This window comes from Catharus ustulatus, chromosome 3, assembly GCF_009819885.2.
Source record: "Catharus ustulatus isolate bCatUst1 chromosome 3, bCatUst1.pri.v2, whole genome shotgun sequence".
Taxonomy (NCBI): Eukaryota; Metazoa; Chordata; class Aves; order Passeriformes; family Turdidae; genus Catharus; species Catharus ustulatus.
This window is the reverse complement of record NC_046223.1, coordinates 76,635,559-76,647,812: the sequence shown is the minus strand read 5'-3', so window position 1 is coordinate 76,647,812 and position 12,254 is coordinate 76,635,559. Positions and strand designations below refer to the sequence as shown.

General features: G+C 39.7%; 1 protein-coding gene across 7 annotated transcripts in view; it reads right to left on the bottom strand.

Annotated features, from left to right (window-relative positions):
- Positions 1-12,254, bottom strand: part of USP45 (ubiquitin specific peptidase 45) — a 52,444-nt gene that overhangs the window by 20,488 nt on the left and 19,702 nt on the right. For all 7 annotated transcript variants that reach the window (XR_004417255.2, XM_033053666.2, XM_033053669.2 and 4 more), the window contains exons 6-8: positions 10,333-10,478; positions 8,991-9,086; positions 6,061-6,191 (exon numbers count right to left, since the gene is read on the bottom strand). Coding sequence is in view for 6 of the 7 variants with exons in the window: in XM_033053666.2 (XP_032909557.1) it covers positions 6,061-6,191; positions 8,991-9,086; positions 10,333-10,478 (373 nt within the window). In the remaining variant the exon portion in view is untranslated. The remainder of the gene's footprint in view (positions 1-6,060; positions 6,192-8,990; positions 9,087-10,332; positions 10,479-12,254) is intronic.

Below are 12,254 nucleotides of genomic sequence, written 5' to 3'. Positions count from 1 at the left end.
TGAGTTGACCGCTCACAGATGTGCTGACATATGGAAGCCAGTGCCAATGCGATACAACCTGTTGTACAGTGTCAGCAGGATAATGACAGAACAGGTTGAACTCCTGCTAATGGCCATAAGTGGTGAAGGACAACTGTGACATCTTATCTACCCCCTCGTTGCTCATCTGGAGACCAGTTATAATTGCTTGACTGTCAGTGAAAGAAATACTTTTCATGATGAACTAACTCCTAGAATGCTGTAATAACAAAAACTATGTAGTAACATAGCATTTTGAAGAAAAAAACCTAGTAGTTTTAATACCTATATTATATTAATTTGAGGGAAATTAAGCTATGCTTTAAAAGCAGAGCTGGGATGCAATTAAATTCATTCAGTCATACTGCACAGAGCTGACATACTTTTACTGTCTCTAATAAAAATCTTCTCCAAAACCATCCTTTCAAGAATTACTATCTTTGTGCAGCAGATAGCCTAATACCTTGGAAAACATTAAAAAACTACAATATGCACTGGGAAACAGGAAACAGAAGACACTGTTTGATTTTTTCCGAAAGGTAACATGCACAGGAATCCTTTTATGCAGTACATACACTACAGAGTTCTGCTTGGTAGGAGGTGCTTGGGAGTAGCCCAGCCAAACATGGGCTTGCCTCCGCATGTCAGTAACAGATAACAGGCACAACTGTACTATCTCAAGGGCCTGGATAGACAGCAGTTAGCTCTCCTTTGGATGTACTGGCTGATCTTTCCTCCAAAAGGGAAAATGAGACACCTTTACTTTCTTGCAATGCACCAGATCTATTCTTTCTTCCCTTAAGTCCTGCTAAGATTTCCAACAGCACTCTGCTCTGACAGCAAGTTCCATAGCTTAGCCCTACAAAATGTTAAAAAAACTATTTTTTTTTTCCCTGGCTCTAAATGTGTTGCCTTTCAGTTTCACATAGACCTCCTTGAACTCTTATCAGGGCAATTAAAGAAGCACAGCTTTTATCATTCATTGTCTTCTCTTGCTGTCATGTCTTCATGTTCTCTCCTGCCTAAACTCCCAATATTCAAGTCCCTGTTGACTGAAAGGCTTTCCATTTTTGTTACTCATTCCTAAATTCTGGTTAACCCAAACGGAGAATACACTGCCAATGTACCTAATAAAATTACTGGTTTTCTTCTTCCTTTTTTCTATAAGCTCTGCTTACACATCTCACCAATACCACACACTGAAAATACTTGTATTCTCCCAAATGCTACACAGATCTTCCTCCTGAGCAGAAGTGAACAGTGCAGGTGACTGCTGCCAATACAGACTATTACATGCAATTTGTGTACTCTGCACTCATAAACATGTTCATAAAATTATGAAAACTCTGCCAAAGTTTGCTGGAAAAAAAAGACATGCAATCTCTCAGCTGCTGCTGCCCAGAGAAGCTATCAGCTCCTCTGTCACAGCTCTTCAACATGACACAGCACCACCAGCAAGGCACATGGAGGCATGACAAGGACATAAAATAATTCGTAACAACTGGTCAAGGAAACAAACTGTGTGTTCTGCTGCTATTATACTCTAATGGTAAAGGTCAAATGGGAAAAATAAGCACACAAAAAATCTTTTCAAAGAAGATATTTTTCCTAAAGCAGTATTATCTCAAAAGACGACTCAAAAAGACTTTTTAATTAATGAGAAAAATTTCCTTTATCTCTCATACCTTGTATAACACTACCTAAGTTTTCCTTAGCATTTCCTCTCAGAAGGGATAAATGTGGGATTGTTTAGGTTTCCCCTCTGAAACTATTGTTCTGTTAATATCAACAGTCCTAACCACACATGACCTCCATTCTGCCAGTCCCACCTCTTCCTTCAGGTCTACTTTATGCACATGACAAGGAAGGATGAATAATAGTCTTTGGAGAAGGAAGACCTATGTAGATTTTGTGAACACCAATAAAATATTTGTTAGGGAAGTATTTTTTCCTGCATGGTAATGTGGCAATAAAATACCTATATTAATAATTATTTAATGGAGGTTTGAAGCAGCTAAATTCTGTAACTCCTTTCTAGACTCATCACTGACATGCTGCAACATTTACTTGCAACATAAAACTAAGCCCTCTTCCACCAATAAAATTATTCAATCATAACAAATAAAGGAAATAAAATTTATGTCCTCTTAATACATCAGTGTTGCATTAGTCACCAAGTCTCCAGATAAGTCAGAAGTCTGCAGTCCTGATATTCAGCATAGTGGAAAACCAACAGAAGGGCCCCGTAGCTATGCTCACAATCTGTCCTCACAAAACATCTGACAGCTGCAACACTAACAAAATTAACAGTGGATGAATTAGTACCAGACGCTAAACAGTTGCTATAGAAAGACTCATCCACTTCTTTTTTTCTTGTCCCCTTCTTCAACCTGGCTACTCCACCACTTGAGAAAACCAACACTCGGTATCATTTTTTTCTTTTGTTATTTAATTTTTAAAAAAGAGCATCACAAATGTCCTTTCATACACAAGATTATGAACTTCACACCATGATCTCCTCAGAATCTCAAAGCAGTTTGCAGTTGAAAATTACTGTGTTCCACTTCTCTTACTGCTTTTGAGCAGTGAAAATGTGTATCTACTTGTAGGTTTTGGGATCCCACTCAGGGATATGCCAGAGCTGTAGCTGAACAAGGCAGTGTCTGCACTCTTTTCTATCCTATACGGTCTGTATAATCTCCTTCTTAAATTCTTTACTGAAGAAAGGTATGGTGATATACTGTATACTTGCACTGAAACAGCAAGATCTGTGATGGGGAAAGAATGAGTGAAAAAAAAAAGAAAAAGAGGTTGCAATTGGAGTCAGTTTTTATGTAACATATATAAACCCAGAACTACCAGAACTATTACTATCAGAAAACTAATGTCTTCCCCTGTAGTTCTGTCAGTGAGCTCTTTTACACATTCATCCTGTCATCTCTTTAGGAATTTGAATTTTGCTTGTTGAATAAAAAGAGTTCATGCTAATTCAATATGAAGATGACGAGTAGTGCCTGCCTCTAGGATTATTTCATTAACACGACCTCTTGGTAGCATTCAAGAAGCAGTTTTACAGAGAACGCTGCAGTAACACGGACTTCTTCCTAGCTGGAACTCTGCAAACTTGCCCGGTTCTCTCTTGCATATCAGCAAGGAAAAGAGAAAGCCAACTTTAAACAAAAGAGAAAAAAAGGCTTTGTAAAAATGGCATGACAGAACACTTCATTCATACTGTTAAAGCTAATAAAAATTTCACGATTATAAGCCGCACTGAGTATAAGCCTCATTTCTGGGTGTCAGCAACTTTTTGTTCTTTGTCCATACTCAAGCCACACCTGATTAGAAGCCGCACATTACAATACAGAGTGTGATAAAAGGTATCTGTTCTATCACCATCTGTTGAGGGTGGGGGCAGTGATCCTTATCTCAACGGCAGATATTCTGCTAATGGGCCATCCATTGAAACCAGGCAGGGCATTGTTCTTTATCTTTTCACAACCCATCCTTCCTCCAGCGAGTCATTTTCTGCTAATGGGCCATTGAGTCCCACTGTGTGACTGATAAAATTACTGCATCCCATTGGAAGTTGCTCCAACCAGGGGGAAGGGCCCAACATTTCTTACCAAGATAAAAACAGAGGTTTTGGGACACTAAAGTAGCCCCTTTCTCCACTGGACTCCAGAGGAAAACTGGATTTCTCCACATCACCACTGGACCTCTGAAGGGAAACTGCACCTTCTACAGGAGCACTGCTCCAACTGAATCACATCTGTCACTGCAGGAGGATGCAACCACCATTTAATGGGACTGCTACCAACACCCTGCCTGACAGGGTGTCAGGTTGTACTCTGACCTTGTCAGGATTTGGAGTTTGTTTCTTTGTAGTACTGTATTTCTATTTTAATTTCCCTAGAAAAGAACTGTTATTCCTAATTCCCATATTTTTGCCTGAAAACCCCTTGATTTCAGAATTATAATAATTTGGAGGGAGGGGGTTTACATTCTCCATTTCAAAGAGAAGTTCCTGCCTTTCTCAGCAGACACATCTCCTCCAAACTAAAACAGCAACTTTTTGTTCTTTGTCCGTATATAAGCCGCAACTGATTATAAGCCGCACTTTGGGTTCGGACCAAAATTTTAGTCAAAATTGTGTGGCTTATAATAATGAAATTATTGTTAATGCATTCAGTTTTCAAAGATAAAGATTTCCCATTCTCCTACTTTTACCATGCACACTGATGAATTTTCTGAAACCCTCCCTTTCTTGTTTGTGTCATCAACAACGAGAAAACAATCCAAAGACCAAAACCTTCTGTCACATCTGTGCAGCCCCTTGCTGCCCCTGAACATCTAACTTCTCACTAACAGGATGTGGCTGACACTTTTGTTGTTGGTAGCAGAGCTAGTAAGGGATTTGTATTTAAATGGTGCTCTGCAAAGATAACAAAAGTAAGAAGTAGTGATGAAGGCAAGAGATGGTAGGAGCTGGCAGATATATGTCTAAACAGTAAAAGTCTGCTGACCACATTAAAATGCTTAAATTTCAGCTGTTAGTTAAAGTGTATGCACATCTTAATGATCAAAAGACAACAACAAATGAACAACTAGACAGCTGAGTTTTAATACTGACATCACTTGATGACTACAGAAACACACAGAGTAGATTCAAAACACCTGTCACTTCTAAAAATACTGTGCCATGTGAAGTGCACTGCACAATGAATTTGCTAAGGTAAGCTTCAAAACATGTTTTACATCATTTTCTCCCTTCAATCCTTAATACTTACTGAGAAAAAACTGCTATTGTTATTTAATAATTTTCCTTCGATTTCTCAACCAAATTTAATTCTTGCATTCACATTTTTTGAGACAGCCTCAAAACACAAGGAGTGGGAAAACAATACGGTTTTCTGGTTTTCTTCCCTTTTTTTTTCTTCCAGGTAGATAATGTTAAACAAAGAACACTGCTGTTTGACTCGGAAATGCTGTAATGTAACTTTACACATATTTCCTTTTACAGTTCAAAATAATCAAAAGGAAGACAAGTACAATAGAGAAAAAAAAATATTGAATTTCTGACGCTGAATTTTGAGGACAAAGAAAAGGCAATGACTTATTTATTTACAGAATTAAATTGTCCTTGCTCTATTCTAAAAGTTTTTGTTTCTTTCTAACATATTTTAAATCCATTCCTGCTCAGTAAGGTTGTCCCGGAACTCCATGGTAGGAGGTTGCAACTTTCCTCCTAACTCTCATGTTGCAGAATGCTTAAAGTTCCATGCAATAATACATGCAATAAATTATCATGCAACATTATTCTTTTTTAAATATGAGCTTCATATATCCCATCCTCCAGTGACTCTGCTTCTACAGATTCTGTTACTAGTAAGTCAATATGTAAATATTTGTATCAACTTTTAAGTAGGTCTCCCACAGGTGTTTTAAAAAGCAAGATTGTTTGCATCATAATTGAAAGTACCTACAAAGCACCACTGTAAACATTTTCCACCCCAAGAAACAGGAGTTTCTTTAGGGCTTGTAAGCTCTTTGCAATCTGGAGCCATATGCCATTTCAGTACTGCTTCAAGTCCTTACTTGTTAAACCCTTTTTAATTTTGATTTGATGCCAAGGTTAGACATTATAGCAGAGATTTTCCATTTATAATCTTACTCTTTTTTACAAAACACCTACAAACACTTTGCAGTGTTAGCACAGCTTTACGCTAACAAGCAACAAAACCTGGAACACAGTCCTATTTCCTTCAGTTTTACCATGCCCTCTTCTGCCCCCTCACACTCAGTTTGAAGCCCACTGAATGTCCATGGTTATGTGGGGCACACATTCCAGGAAGAGCAGGTACAACCCTGTCCAACAACGAGTCCTTCAACTTTAAAACATGAAGAAACTGTTTTCTGGACTTCCTGGTAAAAATCTAACAGCTTCTTCAGAAAGGACAACAGACATTGCACACTTAGAAACACATCACTGGAAATGAAAATTTAAAAAATAATGACAGGTGAGCTTGAGGACACAATACATACTTTTGACAAAGCTGGCTGAACAGCACTTTGGGAGACAGAGGACCTTTTCCAGCCTCCCTCATGCTGTGAAGGAACAAGAACATTGCTGAAGTCAAAGGTCCTGGGCTGGACAGGCTTACCACCAAAGGATCCTTCAAAAACAAAGATAAATTACACAACAGATTTCAAAAGTAGTGACACAAGGCTTCTTTCAAATTACTAGGCACATGATAAAGAGCAATGTAACTTTCAGTCTTAAGAGTGTTTCTGGGTAGTTTTTTTAAAATGTTGATGTCATCCATTTGATTGAAATAATTTAAGAGCAGGCTTATTATTTAAACAGTAATAGCTGCAAAATCAAACAATTCTTGGTGGTAACCAATAGCAATGGCATGTCAATGAGCCAGTCTGGTTCTCACAAAAACAGGCAACCTTTGTAGTACCTGCTTTACTCTTACCCCCACATGCACTGGAATTCATCTGGAGAGACAACCCAGGTGACCACTTCTGTGGGCCAGCGTAAGATTGTGCTCAGTGGCTCTCTGTTACCCAGCCTTAGGAATGAGGTATCCAGCTTCTCTGATCTGTGAGCCACACACTAAAATTTTCACACATCTAACAGCCAAAGAAACACCCAGTTCCTCCAAAAACCAGGTGCTGTGAAGGTACCAGCAGTGGTTCACAGCAAGAGCTGATGGCAGATCCCACACACCCCCTGTGGCACTGGGAGACAGGCACAGGGTGCATCCTGCACAGCCCCTCTTAGTATGACATTCACCCCATCCAGATTCTGGGTCTGGAAGGATCCAGCCAGCAGCCAATCAAGCCAATTTTAAAGCTGAAGACAGTCCTGCATTGCTTACACACCATGTGTCACAATGACCACAGACCACCAGCTCTCCCTAACATGCTCCAGTTAGTATGTGCCCACAGTGCTCCCTACTCGCTGACTTGATTCTCAGCAAAACAGATTACAAGTGCCAGATAAACACTTGGAGAGGGTGTCTCATCCGGAAAGCAAATCCACACAAAATGTAAGCACTATAGATACAAACAAATATAAAGTATTTGCTTTATATGCACTATCAAAAGGTGGGAAAAAGCCCCTTACCATGCAAGAAGCTGCAGGTTTCTACACTACTAATAATTAGACTACCGCAGCCCTCTTATTCTGCACTGGCATACAATGACCAGAAGGCAGTCTTTGCTCCAAAGACCTTATTTACACTGTAAGCACTGTCATGAAACAAAGAATATATCTTTCAACCTTATGGCTTATATCTTTCAACCTTACGCAAGTTACACATCAAGCATAAACCAACATCCCACTGGCTTGCTAAGCCTTGAGGCAAAAATAAGCTCCAGACCTCTGTTGTGGCTCAGGATAACTTCATGAAACATATTGCTGCTCGGAACTACCACTGGAGGAAATAAAGACTGAAATGCAGTGAATTTCACACTGTTCTTGCCTGGAAAAGCTATGAACATTACCTACAGCAACACAGTGAAATCATCATCATTTGAGAGGTATCTGAAACAGAATACCACTCCTCTACCCTCACTGCCACCAGAAAGCTCACAGCAAACAGCAGGAAAAGAAAGAAAAAAAAAAAACCTACAAAAAATTGTCTGCAAACTGCTTCAGCTAGCAGAGGGAAAGGGGTATTACCTTTATTGCCAACAACATACAATGAAACCCCAAGTCTCTAAGACATGACCAGAACAGCAGGATATTATTATTATCTGGGTAACAGCCACAGGATACACTTTCCCATATGCCTGCAATGAGCTTGAGGACAAGAAATTAGTATCTCACTGAAATTCTGCTTTTGTATCATAGGTTCATACCGAAAAAATTCAGTGACAAATAAAAATAAACCAGCTGCTCTTTCTTAAGGTAAGGGATTATTTGATACCTCAATATCGCAAAATGTGAAAGCAAGTACAGTAAATTCACGAATACAAGCCGCACTGAGTATAAGCCGCATCTCTGAGTGTTGGCAAATATTTCGGTTTTTGTCCATAAATAAGCCGCACCCGAATATAAGCCGCTCTGTCGTTCGCAGCGAGGACCCGCGTGCAATTAGTAACGGAACTGCGGGAGGGCGGGGTTTACTGGCTGAGCTAAGGCTGTGCAGGCTCGGCCCGCTAGGGGCTGCTGACGGGGCCAGGTGGCCCAGCCCGGTGCTGCCGCTCGGGGCCACCCGCCGCTGGCACTGGGCTCGGTCACCCCGGGTCGGCGCTGCCCCGCGGTGGCAGGCAGGGACGGAGCTTCCCCCGCTCCTACGGCAGCGGCGGCGGGCGGGGACGGAGCTTTCCCGCACCCGTGGCACCGGCGGCAGGCGTGGACAAAGCACCTCGCCTCCTCCCCGAGCCGCGGCAATGGCGGCGCGGGGCTCCCGTCGGCTCCCCAAGACGCGGCAATGGCGGCACGCGCTTCCACCCGCCTCCCCGGGCTGCGGCAATGGCGGCATGCCCCTCCCCCGTCCTCCCCTGGGCTGCGGCAGAGGAGGGAAGAAGAGAGCTCTCCCGCCTCTCTCCCCGCCCCCCGTGCTGCCTGCAGGGAGCCAGGGCAACAGAGAAATACTGTAACAATAGCGGAATGCCGGCTTTTACTGGCAGGTGCTTGGCTCGGCACTCTGGCTGGCACGTCTGGGGTTGTAAATGTCAGAAAATTATTCACATATTAGCCGCCCCCGACTATTAGCCGCACTTCCGGGTTTCCACCAAAATTTTTGTCAAATTGCTGCGGCTTGTATTCGTGAAATTACTGTAATTCTTCCTCCTCCTCCAGGCTGAGTAATATCAGTTCACAGGTAACATAAAATTAAACAATCAAAATGTGAAAGCAATGGGAGAGCAACAGTGTGCCTTTAAGGGAGATGTGATTTCCTGTCCTCCAGCTTCTTCCCATTATTTTCCTAAATTTGTAGTTCTCAGTGGATACTTACCAATTGAGAATCCGAAGTATGACAGATTTTTAACTTTGTTCCTTTCTCCTTTATCTCATACATCAGTTCATTTAGTACATGTGTCTGTGCCAAGTTCTTAAAGAAAAAAAACCAAAAATAAAACCATGAGAAACATGCTGATCGTTCAGTTACACAGTTTCTTTAGTTATATATTCTAGATTTAGGGGTAGACCAAACCAGATATACTTCATAATGTGTAACTGAGGTTTAGATCTGACCACTACAAAGAGCACTAAAAAATCACTGATCTGACTGTTTCTAAAATTTTATTCATTTCTTTTTCTGTAATTTCCAAATAATTCACTAGTAATAACTTTGTTATTTATGTTGAACAACAAGATTCATTATTTTTTTTTTTTTTAAGGATGAGGACATTATTATCAGAAACCATTTGCCTCTTTTAAACCCTGGAGTCCCTCTCATCATGCCCCATGAAGCACAAAGGCTTTGGCACAATGAAAAGTATTACCTCTCTGAATTTAGGACAGAAACCAACTCAACATATCTCAGCTTTGTTTCTTTATTTTTGGTCAACTCTGACAGCAGATCATTTAGGTTTCTACAATGCCCTAAGTATGGACAGATAACAATTTGCAGTTTTATTATCTGTTTGATGAGTTTTGTAGTCAACATCATAAACACAAGCTGAGGTGTACCAGCGCAGAAAACCTTTGCAGCAGTTTTTTTTCACTTGCTCACCCCTGCCTGCAGACACAGAGATGTCTCTGCTCAGCTGACAAGCAACAAGATGGTGCAATGCAAAACCCACTAAGGCTGCTGCTTTTTTTGAGGATGTTGGATTGGTTGTGCACTAAATATCAATAGATGTGTATTAGTATAGCTCATTCCTCTTATTCTAGTCAGAAAAAAGCATAGTTGATAAAAGTAATTTTATCACTGCATTCATTGTAGGGGTTTAAAATCATCCCAATGAATAGTGCAGACATTTACATTATATACACTGTCTCACTATTCACATTATCAGTATGGTAAATACTCTGCATTAGTCATGACTGATAATGTTGAGCTTCAAATAAAACCATATGCTCCACTACAACCCAGACACATAGGCAGTGTGTAAAATACTTGGCATTTTCACTTGTTTCATTACTGTGCAAAACGCTACTGATCCAGGAATTCTTTTTTATTATAACAGGAAACATTCCTTGGATAGCAAGGAGTAAAAAGAATTTGAAAAGGACTTTCAGAAAGCAGAATGAAGACTCGTAATACTCAAAACCTCTTCAGAAGCCCACAGATTATATAGATTTAGTATTTCTGAAATCTGTTAAGGGAAAGTGGTATGATCTTTCCATCTTACCTGCATGACAGCATTAAAAAAGCAGGTATTTCCTAAATTATTTATTCCTTTAACTGGAATTGATCCACCATTACCAGAGCTTTTTCCTTTCAGTATTTCACTTGTTTCACTGTTTTCTTCACGAAGACGTATGATTTTTGATGAACCTATAATTAAATTATAGATTAATATGACCAAATAACTGCATAATTCAATCAATTAAGTTCTTCCATTATTATGTTTATTAATTTCAACATATGTGGAAGATACCTTGATAATACTCTAAAGCTGCTGTATACAGTCTTAAAAATACCAAAAATTTAAAAAAAAAAACAGATACCAACAGATAAAGCCTTGGGGGGGGCAAAAAAATGCCCTCAAGAACTACAGATATCCAACAAAACCTTCCATAATAATCATACTCTCCTATAAGACTGTAACTTCCACAATTACACAAGTAATAATTAAAGTGAGTTAGTTTATTAACAATAGGCAGCTGAGATATATGTTTATTAGACACACCAGGAACACCACCCAAAGGCTGCTTTTAGGTGCATTTGTAAGGAGGCAGCCCGAAGTTACCACTGAATGCTGCAAGACTTTATCAACTATAGTGTTCCATTCCAACTGCCTTGTCAACAGCCTGACTGGACTCATTATCCCTACATTTGCTCCTGAACTCACCTCCCTTTGCCACAGCCTGAGGAATTATTAATGCAATCCACTAGTGTTTTAATTTCAAGTAACAAAAAATTGATAAAACTATGCTATAACATCCACATAATTCCCTGTTTCCCTTATTATTTAAATAGATGAGGAGCAGCAAAGTTAGACAGTCATTAACTTGTAGCCTAGAGGTAATGGAAAGACTTGAGATAACAATATTTAGCCTTGAATTCTACTAGCAACTTTCATATTGTCATGGTTGCAGGACTAAACGTGAACATTACTGACATCTGCAGTGTCTTAAATATTGATTAACAATGCATGTCAATGTAAACGAGTTATGGACTTAATAGATGCCAAGAACTGTGATGCTACAATCTCTGTCTTGACATATGAATTCATGTATTTGTTCTAATGAGTTTCACATTGAAGTCTCATTAAAGTGTTCTTGAGAAATAACTAACAGACCTATTTACGTTAATGAAATTCCCATGCCAAAAGGTTCTTTTATGTACACTCCTAAATACCTTTTTGCTTAGAAAATGAAAAAAATATATAATTAAATAAGAAGTCATTAAAATATCTATTGTATCTGGCAACAAGCTTCTGACGCAGTCTGCCTGCACCCTACAGTGCCACCGAGGCACAACTATTCTTCCAAACTCTTTCAGAGTTTTTCAAAACAGAGTTAGAAGTGCTTTGCTGTTAAAAAATATTTTAAAATGTTCTTGTTAACAGTGCTTACACAGCTTCAATTACTCTCCTTTCCACTCAGGTGGAAAATTAAGACAGTACAAGGGCAAAGTAAAAGACCGAGTTCTCCTTGAAAATGCAGACAAAGTGGTTTTGAACATAATAAACAAACAAGCTGTTCATACCCTGAAAAAGTCATTGTTTTATGAGCTACATGAAGCAACACCTTTTAGCTGCATGCTTGGAAGGGGAATGCTACAGTGTTTGAGGCTTGTTCATCCACAGAGCTCCAAAACAACCACAGTACGGGAATAGGAGCTCTAAGTATCTGCAACTCAAAGGCACTGCTCTCTCTCAGAAGTTTAATAAAATAGCTGGAGATGTTTTCCCCTCAGAGAAGTGGGCCATCCAGAGTAGTGCTGGGGGAAAGAGATGGTTAAAAAGAGAGGGAAATAAAAAAAAGGAACAAAAAAAAAAAGATGGAAAAAAAAGCCAAAATTGTGGAAATAATTTGTGTATTAGTATACCACAGTTGTTGCATTTATCCATCGGCATTCAAAAACATCTGGGACAGCATCTTAAAG